At 37.4% G+C, this 22110-nt stretch overlaps 2 protein-coding genes and 3 pseudogenes across 2 annotated transcripts; 4 read left to right on the forward strand and 1 right to left on the reverse strand.

Annotated features, from left to right (window-relative positions):
• The first annotated feature begins 1399 nt into the window (after positions 1-1399).
• LOC148920941 (protein CYSTEINE-RICH TRANSMEMBRANE MODULE 9 pseudogene) lies at positions 1400-1795 on the forward strand (annotated as a pseudogene).
• A 2931-nt stretch (positions 1796-4726) lies between these two features.
• On the forward strand, positions 4727-5945 carry LOC148920942 (uncharacterized). The gene is made up of 2 exons (XM_089047505.1): positions 4727-4918; positions 5028-5945. Exons 1-2 carry the CDS (start codon positions 4727-4729, stop codon positions 5943-5945), a joined length of 1110 nt encoding a protein of 369 aa, XP_088903631.1.
• A 4598-nt stretch (positions 5946-10543) lies between these two features.
• Positions 10544-11012, forward strand: LOC148920943 (protein CYSTEINE-RICH TRANSMEMBRANE MODULE 9 pseudogene; annotated as a pseudogene).
• Positions 11013-18724: 7712 nt separating this feature from the next.
• Positions 18725-19354, forward strand: LOC148920944 (protein CYSTEINE-RICH TRANSMEMBRANE MODULE 9 pseudogene; annotated as a pseudogene).
• A 386-nt stretch (positions 19355-19740) lies between these two features.
• On the reverse strand, positions 19741-21674 carry LOC103332865 (putative xyloglucan galactosyltransferase GT17). Its single transcript, XM_008235633.3, has one exon. It carries the CDS (start codon positions 21458-21460, stop codon positions 19988-19990), a length of 1473 nt encoding a protein of 490 aa, XP_008233855.2. The 5' UTR covers positions 21461-21674; the 3' UTR covers positions 19741-19987.
• Between the last annotated feature and the right edge of the window lie 436 nt (positions 21675-22110).

The raw sequence follows: 22110 nt of genomic DNA on the forward strand, positions 1-22110 counted from the left end.
TGAGAGGTTTTTCTGTCTTTTTTGAAAAAGTTTTGGCTTTTTCCAAAAGTGAAATTTTTTTTTTTGCTAAAACCTAAATTTACTTATTTTTTTTTATAGAGGCTTACGTTCCCAATGTGGGACATATCGCTTAACCCAACAATCTTAACTAGTATAATACGAAACAAAAAACAATGACTGATGTTTCATTTCCTTAATATGTCAGATGAATTCCAATGCAAAAAGTAAATAGAAAAGCTTTATGACGTTAGAAAATTAAAATTAAACATAACATTAATTAAATTCAATAGAAAAAAAAAATCCGACGGTCCAAAAAATATAATATACACTTTTTGACATTTTACCTCTCTAGTGGGAGAATGTAAATTTCAGGTTGAAAATGCATATTTAACATCCCAAGATTTTACATTTCCCTCTGGAGCAAATTGGTTTTACATCTTGGAATATTCCAATCAAGATACCACCGAAGATGTAAAAGTGTCACTTACATCCTTATTTTTACATATTTGCATTGGAGATGCTCTTATATGTGCTCTTCAGTTTGATAGAGTATTAAAATCTCATTATAGAGATATGGAAATTTTTTTGGACAAATACAATTGCAAAAGGTATAATAAAAGTCACGTGTCCACGTGTGCACTATTGTTATTTTTTATACAAGTGATAATCTATTTCAATCTAATTTAAATTATAAGGAGGGAGATTTGAACTTGAGTGCAGAATAGGGAGCACATCTGCTCTAACTAACTTGCTAAGCTGCTTGCACTAGTGTTATATAACTATAAAACGTGAATGAAATCATTGATGCAAATGTGATGGCAAAAAATGAAACTAAAAAATTTAATATAAATTTTTTTTATCCACGTGTGAAATTGTAATTTATTTGTAAAGGATAAATATCAAGTAACTGCTAAGTTGTTTTGGCTTTAACCTACAAACAACGAAGGAGGTTACCATCTTGAAGAATACTTCTAGAAAGCGAGACGCACAAAGCTTGGCTTTTTAAAACGAAGAAGGAGCTTATCCTCAAAACAAATGGGATTTTGACACTTGTCAAATTTCAAAATGAAAAAAGTTAAAAGAATTTCACAAATAATAAAAATGAAATGAAAATGACAAGTGTCAAAAACCCATTTATTCCTAGGAGGAGCCAAAGCTTTTTTCCAAGTCAACTATGTTTGATATCCTCTAACGAGTTGGATAAATATGATTTGCTCCTTCCTACGAACCTTCCATTGGCTAGTCCAAAAGTAATAAGAACAATAACATTTTGTATTTTTCTGCTCCACATACATTTTGGATTTGCACGCGGTGTAGTGTTGCCACCCGCGTTAAGACACTAATTATTGACCTCTAGGAAATGAACAATCACTCCAATTCCCATCTGGTTTTCTTCATGTATATATAAAATGGGGCTTCATTCATCAAATCAAACCATCCAACAAACCAAACCCAAACTACAAACAATCAGCGTATTATTTTTCAACTAAGATGAGTTCGTCGACTAATTCCGCAGCAGCATACCCTCCTCATCCCCAGCCTTACTCGATGGCGCCCGGACCTTATTACGTGCAGGCTCCGCCACCTGCTGGTTATCCCACAAGAGATGCTCCAAATCCTGCTTCTGCTCATCATGGGCCTGTAGAAACCAAGTCCAAGGGTGATGGCTTCTGGAAGGGATGTTGTGCTGCCTTGTGTTGTTGTTGTCTCTTGGATGCTTGTTTTTGAACATCATCATCCTATGTGATTCTTGAATTCAGCCCAGTAATCATATATTTCTTTATTCGTTTGTGAATTATGTTTTCCTCACTTTTTGTAACTTTTACATTATTATTCGATTATGTAATTCTTGTTGTTGCATTATTCGTATAGTAAAATTCTTTAATTTGTTCAAATAAAAGAAAGAAGTTTTTGTGAGTATTAAATAGTTGGGTAATTTTCACTTTACTACAGTAAAGTTTACCGACTTTTAGAGTTCGATTCATCAAATTTTTTTCGTTTCATTTATTTTCTTTTAACTTTCATACATGTCGTTAGTCTTTACATTAGCTGGCGTGGCAACAAATGTACCACGTAGACTCACTCATATAATGCCACATGGTCCACATATATTATTAAATAAATAAACATGATTTAATTAATTATTTAAATAAAAAATAAAAATAAAAATAAAATCTCTCTCTCTCTCTCTCCCCCTCTCCCCACACACACCCCTTCCTCTTTTCCTCTTCAATCACTCATCATTCATCACCCACATACTAGGTATTTATTTCTCTCCCTTTTTATTTTTAATTTTATTGAGTTATTTATTGGGGAGTTCTGTAAATTTTGGAAGTGGTGGACTTTGGATTGGCTTCGGTTATGTGGAAGAACGTGGTACATTTTGGGGGAGATATTTCTCCTACGTCACTCTATCCTCCTGAGTTGCAGGGAAATAGAGGGAGAGATGAGAAAGATAACAGGGGAGCAAATGGAGAGAGAGAGAGAGAGAGAGAGAGAGAGAGAGAGAGAGAGAGAGAGTTGGTGGGAAGAGAGAGAATATGAGGGGTTTAACGTGACCATTGAGTTTTGGGGTTGGGAAGGACTGTTGGGTATTGTTAAAAAGTTATTCTTAATTTATTTTTATTTTAAATAATTCAAGCATTTTAATTTTTAATTTGAAAATTTAATTTTTAATAGTTAAATTTATCAAAATACTCATGTCATGTCAGCTGATTTAACGATTTTTAGTTGAAAACTAAATAAATGAGGCAACCTTGGTCACATAATGCAAGTTCAAGGGGGTGATTGAGTCATTTAAAACATCAAGAGACAGACTGAGACTATTTGAAAACCACATAAAACATTTCAACAAATAAGCCTAAAAATTAATTATAGAAATCCCAGAATTTGGTTATTGTCATGATTTGGTATTGGGAAATAATGATTTTCTATAGGTGTACGTTCCATTTGTTCTCTATGGTTTTAGGTCACAACAAGGTAGCTGATGGGTTGGGTTCCTTGAGACTAAGGAAAAATAACTGTACTAGGAAGCATGTAATTTATAGGTTTGTAATTTTTCTTGTTCTCGGCCAACCTTTTTTTTTTTTTTGGGGTAGACGAAGCAATTACTTATCAGGAAAGGGTTTCCACACCAAATCATCATGAAGTTGAGTCTCCAACCAAGAACGAACCTCCTCCTCCCAAATAGTAATGTCGTTACACCTCAAAGCAAAGTTAGCAAGAGTGTGTGCAACACGAAATGTATGATTGTATGAGAAACGTAGGTAATTTGTTTTGTATTAGAGTATCTCTAGCGCTAGAGCTTTGCTCTGGCAACAGGCCCTCCCAAGCCCAGTTTCATACTCTAGTGTAGGAAATCCAGCCAGGGCAAGGCATGGGACCCATCAGCTCGGGCAAGTTCACAGGCAGAAATTGACTAGGTTGTCGCCTCTTGGCGTCGGCGGTGATTTTCAAATATTTTTTTACTGTTGAACCCACCAGCCCACATTGCCCAATGGTTACAAACCATGTGGCTTCTCCTGGAGCCTCTGATCAAAAAATCTTGCACAATCCAACGGTTGTCCAACTTTTGGCTAAAAAAAATTGAAAAAAATATCAAAAAATTCTGGAAATTTTTTCTATACATACCTACCAATATTATTCACTTTCCACACCAAATTCAATTTCAAAATTTTATCCGAAAATGTTATCTTGATTTTTAGGTGAGAATTTTATGATAAATATTAACACTTGGGAATTGAAAATCTAATCCGAAAAGCTTATCAAAATCAATGGTTTAAGTATAAAAAATAAAAAAATAAATTTAAGTGAATAGTAATTGCCTTAGCCTTAGCCTTTTGGGGTGAAACCACAAATGGCAAGGCTATCACTATTCACATGAATAGTGGCAGCCCTTGCCTTGTCCTTGCCTGAGCCTTAGCCTTTTGGGTTGGAGATGCTCTTATAAAAAATTTAAAATCTTTGTGTAGTAGTCTAGTAGAGACCGTGGTCAGCTTTGTGCTAATCGATCGTCTATTTCTTGTTACCTACGTACGATAAAAGTCAATGACCGAAAACTGCTATTTAAGTATTTGATTTGTTATTCTTTCCAATATCTTCATCATCTTCTTCTTCTCCATTGCATACTTCTGGTTTTGCATATATACTCCGGATCAGTACTTTCTGAAGAGGCTTTACTATTCATAGCTTGTTCAAAGATGTGTTCTGAGCAGACACGGTCCTCTACATTCCACGGCACTGGAACTGGAGCTGTTGAATTATAAGTGCTCAAGCTGATTTCATAATTAGTAGTTTTCTATTTATTTGTATTTTCTGGTTTTAATCCAAGTGGCATAGATTGATTGGTTAGTTTAATGGAAGGCTGAGATTGCATTGTGATGTAATGCATCCAGCATGATATACGGATATACTCTCACACCAAGAGTGTAGCGTCTATACAAAATGCTAGCAGTCTAATAGAAGAAGTGTGTTCTCTCTGCTACACGTATAGCAGAGGAGATTTCTGATTTCATCTTGCTCTCTCTCTTTTTTCTCTTCTTATCAAAACTCACACACAGATTCACAAAAACACTAACATGGCCTCAGAGCCAGGTTGGATTATCTGAAGCGTTTATTCTGGGAAGAAAATCGTTCGAAGTTAAGCTCAATCATAGCTCACGGCTCGATTGAGCTCGATCAATTGCTGAATCTGAAAACAACTCGTTTCAGTGCTTACAAATTCGAAATGGCTGGATCTGGAAGCTCAGAGGCTAGAATCTCAATTTTCTCTGGTGAGAACTATGAGTTTTGGAGGATTAAGATGGTTACCATATTCAAATCATATGGTTTATGGGTTTTGGTAGAGAAGGGGTTTACAATCCCAGATTCAAAGAAGAAAGAATCTGAGGATGTTTCAGGAGAAGAAGTTGATGAGAAAGCATGCCATTCTCATGAGGGATGCGAAAGCTCTTGGAATTATCCAAAATGTAGTTTCTGATCAGATTTTTCCTAGGATTGCAAATGCTGACTCTGCAAAGATGGCTTAGGATCTGCTGTACTCAGAATATCATGGTGGAGAGCATGTTAGATCGGTAAAACTTCAAAACCTCAGACGTGAATTTGAGTACACTAGGATGCGTGATAATGAAACCTTATCTGATTATCTTACTAGACTAAATAAATTGATCAACCAAATGAAAACATTTGGTGAAGTTCTGTCAAATGAGAGGCAGGTTCAGAAGGTGTTAATTAGTCTTAGTAAGAGGTATGATCCTATATGTCTTGTGATTGAAAACACAAAGACTCTAGAAACTGTGGAGTTGCAGGAAGTGATTGCCATTTTAAAGAGTCAAGAACAAAGACTTGAAATGCATAATGTTGATACAATTGAGAAGGCATTTGCCTCATTCACTGTGAATCCCAAAGGTCAGAATAAAAATGGATCTCAGTCTGGTTCATCCAAGTCACAGGGAAATTGGCATTCTAAAGGAAAGCCATGGGAGTCAAAAGGCAAGTCACAGCAGAACAGTTATCCTGCACAGAATGTCAATTCTACAAATCAGGAGAATGCAAAACCTCAATGCAAGGTGTGTTCAAAGCATCATTTTGGTGAGTGTAGATACAAGGGGAAACCAAAATGTTATAACTGTGATAGGTTTGGACATTTTGCTAGGGACTGTACTGTGAATAAAAATGTGCAGAAGGCAAACTATGTAAACCAAATAGATGTGACAGGGAATCTGTTTTATGCCAATTGCACAACCACTGAGATCAAAACCAATGGAGAATGGTATGTTGATAGTGGCTGTAGCAATCATATGACAGGAGATTTAAAACTGCTGGTTGATGTGAGAACTAATGTGACAGGGAAGGTACAAATTCCAACATGTACACTTGTAAATGTTGCTGGCATTGGTTCACTGATGATTGACACAGAAAAGGGTAGGAAATACATCGAGAAGTAATGTACTGCCGGGTTAAAGGAAAACTTGCTGAGTGTTGGACGATGGATCAACATGGATATTGTCTGGTGTTTGGAGAAGGAATGTGCAGGGTGTTTGATAGTCCATCTATGGATTATCTAATCATCAAAGTACCAATGAAGAGTAATAGATGCTATCCAGTATCTTTTCTTGCTGACAACCAGCTACTCATGAAAACCAGTTTCACTCAATGCACATGGATGTGGCATAAGAGACTAGGTCACTTGCACTTTAAAGGTCTGAAACAGTTAAGAGAGAAAGACATGGTGCATGGTTTACCACAATTGGAAGAACAAAGTGGTGTGTGTGAAGGGTGCCAATTGGGAAAACAACACAGGGTTGTGTTTCCAAAGGAACAAGCTCAAAGAGCAAGCAAGGCACTTGAATTGGTGCATATAGATCTTTGTGGTCCTATGAAAAATGAATCAGTTGCAAGGAACAAATATTTCATGCTGATTATAGATGATTTCACAAGAATGATTTGGGTATATTTCTTAAGAAACAAATCAGAAGCTTTCAATGTTTCAAGAAGTTCAAGTCTATGACTGAATTACAAACTGGACACCAAGTGAAATGCATAAAAGTGACAGAGGTGGAGAGTTTCTATCTACTGAATTTGTGGAGTTTTGTGAAGCTCACGGCATTCAAAGGCAGCTTACAATGGCCTATACTCCTCAGCAAAATGGAGTGGTAGAGAGAAAGAATAGGACTGTCATTGAGATGGCAAAATCAATGTTACATGATAAGGGAATGCCTTATTTCCTATGGGCAGAAGCAGTGCATACAGCTGTTTATTTGCTGAGCAGATGTCCTACCAAAGCTCTCCATAACATTACCCCTTTTGAATCATATAGTGGAAGGAAGCCTGGGATTGCACATCTGAAAGTTTTCGGTTCTCTGTGTTATGTTCATGTACCAGCTGAATTGAGGCACAAGTTGGATCCTAAGAGTACAAAGGGAGTGTTTGTGGGATATGCCACTTGTGAAAAAGGCTATAGAGTTTTTGATCCAATCTCTAACAAGCTGATATTGTCAAGGGATGTGACATTCGATGAGGAAGGTGTTTGGAATTGGACTGATAACCATGGTTCAGATATGCCAACATACTCAGTTGAAAATCAAGTAGAGTTTGATGTCAATTCTAGAAATTCAGGTGACAATGGTGCAGCTACACCTCTAACTCAGAATCTGCAAGAAGGAAATTTGTCATCTACTCATCACACTCCAAGTGATATAAGCAGTGAAGAAAGGAGAACTCAAGCCTATGATCATTCTCCATTAAAGTGGAGGAGACTAGATGATGTGTTGGCACAATGTAACTTGTGCATCGTGGAACCAGAAAACTATGCTGATGCTGCATAGGATGAATCTTGGCTTAAGGCAATGCAAGATGAATTGTACATGATTGAAAAGAATGGAACATGGGAATTGGTGGAAAGACCATCTGAAAAACCAGTGATTGGAGTTAAATGGGTTTACAAGACAAAGCTAAATTTGGATGGTTCAGTTTAAAGGAATAAAGCAAGGTTAGTTGCCAAGGGATATGCTCAGAAGCCTGGACTGGATTACAATGAAACATATGCACCTGTAGCTAGATTGGATACCATCAGAACACTTATTACTCTTGCTGCCCAAAAGAACTGGAAATTGTACCAACTTGATGTGAAGTCTGCTTTCCTTAATGGAGTATTACAAGAAGAAGTCTACATTGATCAGCCGGATGGTTTTGTGATTCAAGGTCAAGAAGACAAGGTATATAAGCTACATAAGGCTCTATATGGTTTGAAACAAGCACCTAGGGCCTGGTATGGAGAGATAGATAACTATTTCTCTCAATGTGGTTTTGAGAGAAGCTTAAGTGAAGCAACCTTGTACACCAAGGTAAGGGAGATACGGAGATCCTAATTGTGTCTATCTATGTAGACGATATTGTGTATACAGGGAGCAGTCAAACACTGTTAGCTGAATTCAAAGAAGATATGATGGCTAAGTATGAGATGACTGACTTGGGCCTACTTCATCATTTTCTTGGCATGGGAGTTATTCAATCTGAGTCTAGTATATTTCTACATCAAAAGAAGTATGCTAGCACCTTGTTGAACAAATTTGGCTTGACTGAATGCAAATCTGTAACCACACCTCTTGTTGCCACTGAGAAACTAGCTAAGGATGATGGGAGTGAAGCTGCAAATGAAGAACACTACAGAAGCATTGTTGGTAGTATGCTGTACTTAACTGCTACAAGACCCGACATCATGTATGTTTCAAGTCTGCTAGCCAGATTCATGCACTGTCCTACAAACAGGCATTATGGAACAGCTAAACGTGTTTTGAGATATGTCAAGGAACTCTAGACTACGGCAGAGTATGTGAAAGGGAAATCAGTTACGATCGGCTCTGTGATAGTGATTGGGGAGGATCAGTTGGTGATAGCAAAAGCACATCGAGGTATGCTTTTACTTTTGGAAGTGGAGTGTTTTCTTGGGCCTCGTGAAGCAGAACTGTTGCACTGTCCCAAAGTACATCGGTCTGGTGAAGCCACTACTCGAGCCATTTGGCTTCGATTTGTGCTAGAGGATTTTGGAGAGCTTCAAACTGAAGCTACTCCATTGCATTGTGATAACATCTCAGCAATAGCAATCACTAAGAATCCTGTATTCCATCAGAAGACAAAGCACATTGACAAGAGATACCATTTCATAAAGGATGCTTTGCAAGAAGGAGTTATTAATCTGGAATATTGTCCCACGAATGAGCAACTGGCTGACATATTCACCAAACCTTTGGCCAAAGATAGATTCAATTATCTCAGAGAGATGCTTGGAGTGAAATCAGCTCAAGACTTAAAGGGGAGTGTTGAATTATAAGTGCTCAAGCTGATTTCATAATTAGTAGTTTTCTGTTTATTTGTATTTTCTGGTTTTAATCCAAGTGGCATAGATTGATTGGTTAGTTTAATGGAAGGCTGAGATTGCATTGTGATGTAATGCATCCAGCTGGCACAGTATAACGGATATACTCTCACACCAAGAGTGTGAGCGATACTGTACAAAATGCTAGCAGTCTAATAGAAGAAGTGTGTTCTCTCTGCTACACGTATAGCAGAGGAGATTTCTGATTTCATCTTGCTCTCTCTCTCTTTTCTCTTCTTATCAAAACTCACACACAGATTCACAAAAACACTAACAGAGCCTCCACCGCCTAGTACTGATGAGTTCTTCTGGACAACTTGCTGCGCATCCCTTTTCGGGCTGCTGATGCTTGCATGCATGTCATATACAGTCAATCCTTCAATCTCGAACCCATTTGTCATTATTTATCCTTTGTGCTTTCCTAACTTTTATTTCTCACTTAGTTGTGGAGTACAGCAGACTGCGTAGGGGCTGGGATCTCCTGCGATATCGATCAGATCCTCCTTATCCCCTACGAGACTGGTTCATTTGGAAGATGTCTTGTTCGGTAGTTTCATTCGGGGTATGTTTGTTTTTAGGCCAAGATGTTCCATCCCTCACCCCAACCACGACACTCTGGTGCCTTTATTTCTTCTCCACTGCTGGGATGTTTTGTAGTATTAGCAGAGCTGGTCCTGGGTTTTCTAAGGCCTAGGGCAAATTTCTAGAGAGTGCCCTTTTAGACAAATTAAAAACTAAAATTACAAAAAAAAATTTATCAACAAATTAATTTTATTAGGTAACAATTTTTAATTTTTATAAAAACACGAACAATAACAATAAAACTAATGAACAAAGAATAATAAAATTTGGATTTTGAGCATTTTTTTTCTTCAACTCGAAACTTCAAATATATAGGCTGAAAAACCATATTTTTGTGCCCCCCACAGTTTTGGGCCTGGGCCAGGGGCTCTGAGTATTAGTATTATGGAGGAGGTCAGGTCCAGATACCACTGATATTATTTTCTTTTTTTTTTTCTTCAGTTTAAAGGGAGATTGGAAGTTACTGGTTGTCTGTTGCAAGTGATTTGGATGTCCTATAAATAATTAGGTCCAATCTAAGTATATTGATCTAGCTAATGGACTTGTATTTATGTAAGTTGTACAGATTAGTTTGATGTGAAACTGGGGAGACATGGGCCTAGATATATTCAATTGCCTACAAAATATACAAGGCCTAATTTGAGAAAGAATATATTCTATCAGAACGTCTTGCTTTTGTTCTTCATACACACTTCGATATTTTGGTACCCTAATAAGGTATACATACGTCTAATAAAATATCAAAACACACAGGGTAAGTCAAGATCCTTTTTTCACTCTCCTGAACCTTAGATAATTATAAAACATGAATAAAATTAATTACTGATAAAAATGCGACGGCAAAAAAAACTTAAAATTAAATTTTATATAATATCTTGGATATCGTCTCACGAATTGACTATATAATGTGCTCTTTCCTATGTAGCTTCCATTCGACCCTACCCCAAGTCCAAAAGTAACGAAAACAAAGAACATTTTGTATTTTTCTTTTCCATATGCATATAGGATTTGACGCGGGTGGCTTCCCGCGTTAAGACACACTAGACTTATTAACCTTCTAGGAAACGAAACCAATTCCCATATGCTTTTCTTCATCTATAAAATGGTGCTTCATTCATCAAACTAAACCATCCAACAAAACCAAACCCAAACTACAATTATTTGGCTTATTTTTCAACTAAGATGGGATCGTCGACTAATTCAGCAGCAGCAGCAGCATACCCTCATCCCCAACCTTATTCGACAGCACTGGCACCGGGAACTTCTTACGTGCAGGCTCCGCCACCTGCTGGTTATCCCACAAGAGATGCTCCAAATCCTGCTGCTGCTCATCATGGACCTGTAGAAACCAAGTCCAAGGGTGATGGCTTCTGGAAAGGATGCTGTGCTGCCTTGTGTTGTTGTTGTCTCTTGGATGCTTGTTTTTGAACATCATCTTCCCAAGGGGATTCTTCTTGAATTCAGTCCAATAATCATATATTTCTTTATTCGTTTGTGAATTATTCTTATAGTAAAATTCCTTCATTTGTTCAAATAAAAAGAGAACTTCAAGTTTTATTAAGTGTTAAATAGCTTGACATGTAGCACCGCGCATTCCTGTATTCAGTTGATGAATGGTTCAAATTGGTATAAGCTAGCTGTATGGCAAATACATATTGTCATGAGTTGATTATGTGGGAGCATACAATCATCCGATACCACAATTGATAAACAAACACAATAGAGTGTTGATAATTAATTTTGAAAATTCCATAACTAGTTTTAAAATTTCTAGAAAAGACATCTGCTATGTTAATGTTTGTTTAAGAGTTAGATAGCAGCTGGTGGTTAGCATTTAATTATTGTTCTAGGAAGTTCTATGCCTTGCTTAAATATGAGCTTTTGTATCTTGCTTGAAGTACATAATAAAAACAAAACATAATTGTAGCCAAAAGTAGCATTGTAATCAGCGTCCAATTAAGGGGGCTCCAAATTTTTATATATATTATATAGGGCAATGATTTCCCCACTCTATTTTATCCACTTACACTCCTTTTTAGTTATAAAGGAGTGTAAGTGATAAAATAGGAGAAAAAGGAGTAAATCACCACTCATTATATATGTATGTATATATTTTATACAAGCGTCCAACTTAAAAAAACACACACACACGGTGAAATTAAATGAGGAAACACAATTCGTCTTCCGAGAAGAAATCCCAACACGCTTTCACTTTTCCCACGCGCCTACTCCTAGTTTCTCCATGGAAGAACATAGTCTCTATTTAATCCACCACTATATTATTTTATGTTCCAATCTCTCTTCAATCCATCCATTATTTTCAGTTTCTCTCATCCCTCTTTTTTCATATTGTAATCTTAAGAATCGATCTCTCATTGAAAAGCTTACAATTTTTCTTTTTTGATCTTCGTCTTTGAGATTGATGGTAATCAAGAGGAGAGGAACATGAGAATTTAAAAAGGTAATCATATTTATGAATTTTTCTTTATATTTTTTTCCTATCCAGCAAACTATTTTTTCCCACCCTAAACCCTATATGCTGGTCTCTGTTGGATTTTGTTCTTGCTTTTTGTTGTTGTGGCTTGGCCTTTATCTTTTGTTAGGTGGTTTGTTAATTCTCTTTATTGGTTTAATTAGAACCTTTCGGCCCTAAAAAAAAAAGACACTTGAGAACTTATTGTCAAAGAATAAGTTGTTTTGTTGAATGTTAGAAGCTATCAAATATGATTTTTTTTTTTTATGATTCATGTACTTTTGCTTTATTAGAATGATCATTACTATGTTTAAATAAAAAAGAATGAATGAGCAAAAATAAAATAACATCCTTTCATATTAAGCTTTATTGTATAATAAGGAAGGGGCCTCATTTAATTTAGGGAGCTTCACTAATATATCCAAAATAGGGGCTGAAATTAAAAAAAAAAATCTCACATAGAATGCACTTTAGAAACACACCCAAAACTCATTTACTACATAAGAAATTTGTGTTTAAGTTTCTATAAATTATGTGATTGCCACTGATCAACTTAAAAAAGAAGTCCAACACAAAAAGTTTAAATAGCACCCAAAACAAACCCAGCCCAATTTTATAAAATAAAAAAACTAAACAATTCATTAACAAAAAAAACATCTTGAAAACCATAACTTCATTAATGTGTCATGTTGATTAATGACTGTGATATTCCACACCTTTATTGTCATATTGATTAATGACTGTAATGTGTAATAACACTGATATTTTCCTATGATATCTTATTTTTAATGCAGGTCTACTCCTATAATATTCCAGTGTAGGGTAATAAAACTTCTAGTTTCATATGACATCCTATTTCTAATGCATGTATACCTTTATAATGTTCCAATCTATGGTAATAACATTACTAGTTTACTGTCATGTTAATTAATGACTGTAATGTTCTAGTCTAGGATAATAACACTACTAATTTCCTATGAAATTCTATTTCTAATGTATGTCTAACCCCTGTAATGTTCTCGTCTAGAGTAATAACATTACTAGTTTCCTATGTCATCCTATTTCTAATGCATGTCTACCCTTGTAATGTTCCAGTATAGGGTAATAACACTGATAGTTTCATATGACATCCTATTTCTAATGCATGTTTACCCCTGTAATGTCCCAATCTAGAGTAATAACACTGCAATTTTACTATCATGTTAATTAATGCTTGTCATGTTGCTATTTCTAATACATGTACAACAAAGAAAAAATGATGAAAGAACAAACCAGACCAACTCAAAACGAGTTGAGCCCAAATTGTTAATACTATTATGTCATAGAAGTATGTTGTTAATACTCTGTAATAGAAGTACATTGTTAATACTCTGTCATAGAAGTACATTGTTAAACAAAAATAAGATCCATAACTGAAATAGTAATAAAAGATAAATCAATCATCAAATCTTAAAATACATTTCGAAAATCAACTAAAATCCAAAGAAAAACACATAATTGAAGCAAAAGATCAAAAATCTCAAGTCCAAACCAAACAACAACGATGACAATGATGACGACAATGACGACGACGACGTGGCGAAGAGGAGTAGAGCTAAGAGCATTTGATCAAGGTTCGTTCGAGGTCTTGAACAGAAGCGAGATTTTAGAACAAGAAATCGAAGGTGAAATATTGAAAATTGTAGATTAAGATGAAGAATATAGTTGGACCTGAGACTAGGCTTCAATGGAAGCTCCTCTTGCTCCAACACCAGAGAAAGTACCAACAAGAAAGAAGAAAATAAATCTGATTTGGTTTTTTGGCAGATTTGGTTTTTTTTGCAGATTTGGTTTTTTTGGTAGATCTGGGTTTTTGGCAGATCTGATTTTTCTCTCTCAAATACATAATACAAGGGCAATATACACACACAAATAAACTAAAAAACAGCTATTAAATTGAAAAAATTGACAGTCAATTTTTGGGTTTTTTTTGGGTATGTTTATAGTTTTTAAATAGTATAGGGTTTCTTTATAAGACTATGTCTAAGATTGGGTATATATCTAAATTTCTATTTAATTTATCACCTAGAGCCACCCAAAAGTCAGGGCCATCCCTCATAGATCTACCGTGCAAGTACTTAGATATCTTTTTTTTTCTTTCTTTATGAAACAGGGGGGAAAAAGTTACTTAGGCCTTCTCTAACCCATTTGGTCCTAAACCCAAATTCCCCCCCTTAAAAAAGTAACTATTTGGGTTTTGCCCGCACTCAAACTGTATTTTCCCCAAAACTTCCACACTCAAATTTTAAGTATGCAATTTTATTAAATTGTTTAAAAATAGTTTAAATGTATATATATATTTTTTCATGGATAACTTTTTTTCAATTAATCTTTTTAAATAACTTCATAATTTATTTATTTTTTTGAACAATTTGACCTAAAAAAATTTGAAATTTCACAAATATAATTTTATTCCAAAAGAAAACACACAACATAATTGAAACAAAAAATAGGATTAAAACAACCGTCGACCTCATTCACTATCTCCAAACCTCCTCCAAAGGTGATTGATCAAATCATGTCGGAAACTTAGGTGCACATATGGAGATCGAACTCTATTATGATGAATCTTGTAATAAGAAAGAGTATATATCTTGGTCGTACTCATATGTAATGCTTGGCTCCAGCTCATATTATCTTGCCTTGACCCTCATGGATCGTTGGGTACACGTATCCCCATCATCAGATTCCTCTTCAATATATTTGTACTCATCATTCACAATCATGTTGTGCAAAATTATGCACATTGTCATGATTGAGTGGAGGTTATCCTTGCACCACATACGTGCAGGGCCTCAAACAATAGCCCATTGAGCATGTAGTATTCCAAATGCTCTTTCAACATCCTTCATGTATGCTTCTTGCATTTGTACAAAAAGTCTCTTATTTGGGTTATCAGGAGAAGAAATAGTCTTCACCAAAGTAGCCCAACGGTGGTAGATCCCATATGCCAAATAGTAGCCTTAATGATATTGATTTCTATTGACAATATATTCAACCTGGGAAGCATTCCATGCACCATATCATTGAACAATGAGGAACGAGCTAAAATGTTGATACCATTGTTGGATTCAACGACTTCAAAAAAGGCATGTTGTATCCATGTTTCATACAAGGCCACAACCTCTAGCACAACATTGGGCATTTTTTTGTGACTGGTAAACTAGCATGCCCAAGCATCATGCACAATTCTTCCATTCCCAATGCACGTAGGCAAGACTTCCTAACATGCCTAGGAAGCCTAGACGGCTCGCCTTGTGCAAGAGTCTGTAAAGGTTAGCTAGATTTGGAGACATGAGGTACCATACATGGCAACAAAACAAACTTATGGAGTGATTCAAGAGCTGTGCTTTCACCCAATTTCCAGTACTCATCGGTCGCGTCAGCCAAGCATCCTTATGCAAGCATACAAAAGAGAGCGGTTAACTTCTGTTCAGGGGATAGCCCTTGTCTTTTTCTAGTGAAAGTATGGCTAGTGGTTGACAACATCATTCAAGATGCAATAAAACAACTCTTTTGGCATTCAAAATTTCCTACGAAAGTCCGTAAATGTGGCCTTTCAATGAAGTAGTCGGATATTAGACTGCAATGGTGATCTTCCCTCTCACGGTTCTTATACTCATGACTGACTACTGACCTACCATGTTTAGGGAGGTGATCGGCTTCATTCTCTAGTGAAATATGGTGGACAATAGCTTGTATCACTCTGTGATGATGTTCCTCATCATTGAAATCATCATCAAACATAAGGAAAAAGATGACCTTGCCACGGTTATCCATTGAAAGCTTGAAATGAGATGAAAAGTATGAGAATGAAGAAGATGATGTGTTTGAAAACCAATGGTACTCTTTGAAAATAGATTTTGTGGACATCTCCAACAAGAATGAAAGGAGATAGATGAAATTGAGAAAGGAAAAATAAATTGAGAAATAGAACAAATATTTTTGGTAGAATATTTGAGAAATGGGTGGGTATTTATAGAGTTCGGAGTGAGTTTTGGGGTTGGATCTGATTTATACTAATTAAAAATATTATTTTGACAGTTAGATTTAATATGTATCATTGATTTGGGTTACTGTTGAAATAAATAAATAAAGGAGATGTTTGAATTGTGTCGTTGGATTCCAACAACAATATCACCAGCTTTAGACACGTAGCGTGACAGCTTCTGCAGCACACCGCGACATGCCCCATTGTTTCCTCCTTACACATGGGTTGTGTCATGGCTCAATGGGCTCCACGAAAAAAAAAAATTCCAGTCAAGGCAATAGCTAGACTGGTATTCCTCCTCGATTTTGAGTTTTCCCAAATTTCAGCCCTTTACTTTTCTTGGGTTGGGAGAGGAATTGAGCTCAAATTTAGAATTTTAGGTTTGACATGCTAGGTTGGAGATGGCCCTTAAATATATTTTGATATTTCTTAGATTCTTTTCTTAAGAGAAAGAATAATGCTAATCTTACTATATTTGTATACCACATTCCTTGGTAGATGAAGTGTACAACCACATCAATTAAAAAGTGTCAATAAATCATAAAAGAAAAGAAAATGTTAAATTAATTTTAATTGATATAGTTGTCCATCTCATTTGCCACATAAGTTGGTATGAGAATGTGATATACAAATATGATAAGAGTAGCATTATTCTAAGAGAAAAGCTTGAGACTTGTCAAACCATAGATAAATTTTCAACCACCTATGTGGCAATTAATGGACCATACAATAAAGTCAAAAATTCAAACTGAACAAATGAATTAAATCACAAAAAGAAGGGATTTAATTCAAACACTATTTTTTCAATGTTCTCAAAGTTGAAAGAAGGCCTAAGTTTGAATCTCCTTCCCTTGATTGAAAAATAGTCCCTATTCAGTCTTGTGTGGGTCATCATGGATGTGGATTGACTAGTACTACACTTTAAGAGCACAACCACCCCAAATGGCAAGGGCAAGGCAAAGGCAAGGCAAGGTTTGACACTATTCACGTGAATAGTGGCAGCCTTGCCTTTTTTGGTTCCACCCCAAAGGGTAAGGGCAAGGGCAAATACTATTCACTTTAATTTATTTTCTATTTTTTATACTTAAACCACTAATTTTGATAAGATTTTCAAATAATATTTTCGGTTGCCACGTGTCACTATTTATTATAAATTTCTCACCTAAAATTTCAGATAACATTTTCAGATTAAATTTTCGAATTAAATTTTCTGTTGCCACGCGTCCATATTTATTATAAAATTCACATCTCACTCATCATATGATTGAAATACCTACTCACTCATCATACAATTTAAATACTCTCGGTCCTCATAGTCTAACACAATCGAGTACAAGAACGACTCAATCATTGGCGGAGGCGGTTCCACCGGATCACGATATGGGAGAGTATTTTCCTTCGGAGGACGTAATAGTGCCATTATTTCTTACACGGAACACACCACTGGAATCACTGCAAGCATTGTTCACTTGAGAAGCCATGTGTAATGGTTTTCCTATTTTTTCTTTTGCCTTGAATAATCTATTACAAAAATGAAATTGGAAATGCAAGAAATATATATATTTTTTTAAAATACATTAAATTGAATAAACAACAATTAATTCTTTTCTACCTCGTCGCCAAGATTTTGATCTCTTCAAACGTTTTTCCACGACCCTCCGGCTTCGATGGAAGAGACCATTTGTTTTTTCTTTATATAAATGGAAAGTAGTAGAAAAATGTGAGTGAAAAGTAAAAAATATTGGAAGGAGAAAAGTTTATATGAAGATTTGGTGTGGAAAGTGAATAAAATTGTTAGGTATTTATAGGGAAAAAAATCCATAATTTTGTTTTAAAAATTTCTATTTTTGTTTTTCAAATTTTTTAAGCCAAAAAAATAAAGGCCATCAGATTTCTGGACAAAATTCGATTGGAGCATCCGAGAAGCGCCATGTGACATCTTCTCGTTGAGGCCTGTTAGTCGTGATGTCATGCTAATGTCAGCAAGCCAAAATCAAATTCACGCGTCAATGATAAAAATAAAAAAAAAAAAATTGATTTTGGATTGTTGATGTCAACGGCGCCTTCGGGCAAGAGCCCAGTCTAGTTTTGCCCGTACTTGCCTAGGCTGATGGGTCCCATGACTTGCCCGGACTGGGTTTGTAAAATTGTGGCCCCCGAGGAGAGGGGGAGAAGGGGGCGGGCCTTGTTGCCATGGCAGGGCCCTACCGCTGCACTTACTCTAAAACTAGAGCATGCACACTTTTGAGTGTGGTTTGAAAATCTGCCAACTGTATAAGTAGTAAAGTAGGTAGGTATACTACTACTTTAAACTTCTGTACAGTCTATACACATGAGTAGGCATCATTTGATATCTAACAAAAATGCTTGTGTTAAACCCCAATTTCCATTATTTTCAAGAGTTGGTACCTATTTGAGCAAGAATATAGTTGTGGTAGCTTTATAATAAAGCCCTTTGCCTTGTCTCAGATTGATCAAATCAATGTCAAAACTTGTGTACAAAATGTAGTGCTAGGATCCGTTTTTGTTTTCCGAAAGTGTCTGTACTCATCTTTCCTACGTAGGTACCTTGACCTTCCTGTCCAAAAGGCAAATATGAACACAGAATACTTCTAGAAGCCTTATAGTAGGCTTTTGCCGTGTGCCAATCTTGTGCTGTGATTTTTCTTCGCCACATAAACAAAGCTACGCCGTGTCAATCGAGCTTCCAAGAAACAACCACTCCAACAATTCTCATCTGCTTTTCTGGCTATATAAACTGCGCTTCATCTCATCAACTATCCATCCCAAATAACCAAAACCCAAATACTTCTCTAGCTTAATTTCATTATTTTCTTCTCTGTCTGATCGGTTTTTTTTCAAAGAGCCTTAGAATATTATTATTCAAAGATCATGAGTTCATCAGCTAATAACTCCGGCGCAGCGTATCCTCCCCCACCTCATTCCACAGCTCGAGGTCCTTATTATGTGCAGGCCCCACCACCTGCTGGTTATCCAACAAGAGATGGCCCAAATCCCCATGGACATGGAGCCGTAGAAACGAAGTCAAAAGGTGATGGCTTCTGGAAGGGATGCTGTGCTGCCTTGTGCTGCTGTTGCGTTTTGGATGCATGTTTTTGATTTTGAACATCATCCAGGAGATTCTTGAATTGCGAGCCGAATAATCCACATATATATATATATATATATATTCTTTCATTTGTGAATTATATTTTACACACGTTTTTCGATTTCTGACTTTAGTTTATTATATGTGGAAGGGAGGGGCCACGTTTGTCGCCGCCCATTATTCTTTTTATTTTGTATGATAAAATAGAGATCCTAGCTACCGTCCAATTCTTTGTCGTATAACTATTTTGTTATAATAAAATACCTTCATTTGTTGCCTCCTGTATTTCACTTGATTCCCTTACTAATTTTTTAACTGTTTCACGTAGTCCTTCCCAATAAACAAGTATTCATTTTTTCTCCGAATCACAGTTTGGGACATATGTAAATATAATTTATCAAAATGCAAATATAGACCGAATGCCAACAGACTCATTTTGTTCAAGAAAAATACATTCAAACACTTAGCTTCTAAACGAAAACAACAAATGCAAAAGATTTGTAGCTCAAGAAAAATACATTCAGACACTCGAAGTCATGTCATCAAATTCGTCATTAAAATTGTACTTCTACAATATAATTGCTTGATCAAGCTCTAAAATTGTACTTCAACAATATAATCGGTTGATAAGAAAGTATTGTGTCTCACAATCAATACAAATATGTGACTAATTAAAAAAAAATTAATTCTTTTTATTTATTTATGAAGAAATAAATAGAAATGTTCTTTACAAAATAAGAAAAAGACGGTGAGTAAGGGAGAACTGGAGTGTCGGCAGGCCAAAAAGGAAGGTCTAATGGTCCAACTCATAAAGCAATTAATTCATTGAACCTCCACCTTCTACGTCCCAATACTGTTCATCTCTCCCAAACTCAACACGCACACAATCCAATTCGCAGCTCCAAAAATTTAATTGAATTAATTCATCATTTTTCTCACGTGGTTGGCCAGCGACGCAAGCGCCACGTCGACGGCGTCTCCGAACCCAACATCTGTGGCGTTCGGATGTGCGTAGGTAAGACTCGGTATCAAATCCACGAGCTTCTCGCGCATCGCCTTCACCTTCTCTCCCGATATCTTCAACAACTCGTCCTCTATCTTTCTACTCGCGGGGCTCTTCTCGTCGATATAGACTGAGTACGTTTTTACCTCCTCCGGTAAAAACCATTTATACTGCGTGTACGCCGTGTGCGGCGAAAAGAACACCGGTATGCAGCCCGCCAACACCGAGTCAAACGTTGACCGACGAGTGAACGAGTCGCCGGGCGCCTGCAGGCAGAACGTCGACTCGGTCATAACGTTCAAGACCTCGCCGGGCTCGTGGCACTTGCTGGCCCCACTGGGCCCACAGTTCATGAGCAAACACCGAGTCGACTCGCCGCATTGCCGTATGAACTCGTTCCGGATCGCCGCCTTCTCCAACCCCTTGCGGGGCCCGCCGATGAAGGAGAACAGGTTTGGCCGCTTCATCTCCCGCACTTTGTTTTGCCACGTCAGCATCTCCTGCCACGTGGAGGGGTGGAAGTAGGAAGGGTAGGGTATGCCGTGCTGGTTTGAGCCTTGCCAGGGGTGCCGCTCCACGGTCAGCACCGACATGTTTTTGACAGCTGGCAAGTTGAGGAGGGAGTTGGCGCCGAAATCCGGACCGTCGGTGGCCCTCATGAAATCCCACGCGGTCCTCCCCAGGGCGATGAAGTGGTCCCTACCGCTATTCCTCGCCCACCAGGGTTGCGCCTGGAGGTGGTCAACGAGGTCAACGGCAAGCTCGTCGCGGGCGGTGAGGTTGGCCTCCTTGAACATGCTGGAGGCGTGGAGGCCGCCGTAGAAGGGGACGTAGAAGAGGGCGGCACGTGCGGGGTCGAGGGTGCGACAGGGGTGGTTCTCCACACGTGCGTGGAAGATCATCTCGGCGATGAACTGGTGGGTGGCGAACCAGTCGGCGGGGGAGCCAAGCTTGGGAAGGGGCTGGCCGAGGCCGCGATTTGCCACGTGGGGACACATGTCGGTGTACACGTTGAGGGTTTTGCAGCGGCTCAAGAGCCCGGTGTTGAACTTGGGCGGCAGAGGGTACACGTAAACTGCGACGCCTGGGTCGCACGTGGGAACCTCAAACGGCGATTTTGTGGCGGCGGCGGTGGTGAGATTGATGGTTTCGGGGTTTTGAGTTTTGTGAGCGAGATGGAGAACAGCGACATTGTTTGTGGTTTTGCGTGGGAACCAAAAGAGAAGAAGAAGCAGCCAAGAAGATAGGAAGATAAAAACTAAGGCAGCAAACTTTAAATTGGGATTGTTGAGGGAGAATTGGGTTTCTTTATATTTTGAATAATAGTACTTGTCTTTCTCCTCCTCCAATGGAGTATTTGGAGGCGAGATTTGCTTTCTTGAAAACATGAAGAAGAAGAAGAACAAGGTATGGCAATACTTAGAATTTTAGAGAGAGAGAGAGACTTGGTGAATACTAAGTAGCAGTGAGAGAGAGAAGAGACTGCGTTTCAATAAAATAAAAGGAAAAGGAAAAAGGAAAAAAGAAGGAGAAGCATCAGAGGTATGTGATTGGCTTGGTGCATGGGCACAAAGTGGCAAAGTGGTCAGCAATCTTGGTGAGAAATTTAGCAAGAAATTAATTAAGAAAGGTCAAGTGGCGGGGCCGAACGGACAATGAAGGTTCTCTATTGTTCCGTTTCCGTCAGAGAGAAAGACACATATAATTTGTTGCCTACACCCTCAAATTTTGGCACTATTTTACCCTTCTTGGGAAAACGCCTTTATTCATGGTAAAACAATTCTTTTACTTTTTTTTTTTTAAGTGATTGTTTACTTTCACAATACATAGCATACATTGTGTTTGACGGTGGTGCAAGGGCATTTATGTCCTATCGCAATAGAAGAATTTTAAGAAGCTGTGGTGTGGCAGCACCAACTTTGGTATAACGCACCAACTTGAATGAGACAAAAGGCAACGACTTAAAGCACATGCATGCGTCTACGTGTCCTAATCTTGTGAGAGCGGTTACTCGTAATAAACGTACACGGTGGTGACA

Source organism: Prunus mume, linkage group LG1, assembly GCF_029339155.1.
Source record: "Prunus mume cultivar Tortuosa linkage group LG1, ASM2933915v1, whole genome shotgun sequence".
NCBI classification, from domain to species: Eukaryota; Viridiplantae; Streptophyta; class Magnoliopsida; order Rosales; family Rosaceae; genus Prunus; species Prunus mume.

Coding starts and splice junctions, on each gene's coding strand:
- LOC148920942 (XM_089047505.1), top strand. CDS start 4,727: ATGGCTGGATCTGGAAGCTCAGAGGCTAGAATCTCAATTTTCTCTGGT. Junction 4,919..5,027: donor GAGAAGAAGTTGATGAGAAA/GCATGCCATTCT, acceptor AAGATGGCTTAG/GATCTGCTGTACTCAGAATA.
- LOC103332865 (XM_008235633.3), bottom strand. CDS start 21,460: ATGTTTTCAAGAAAGCAAATCTCGCCTCCAAATACTCCATTGGAGGAG.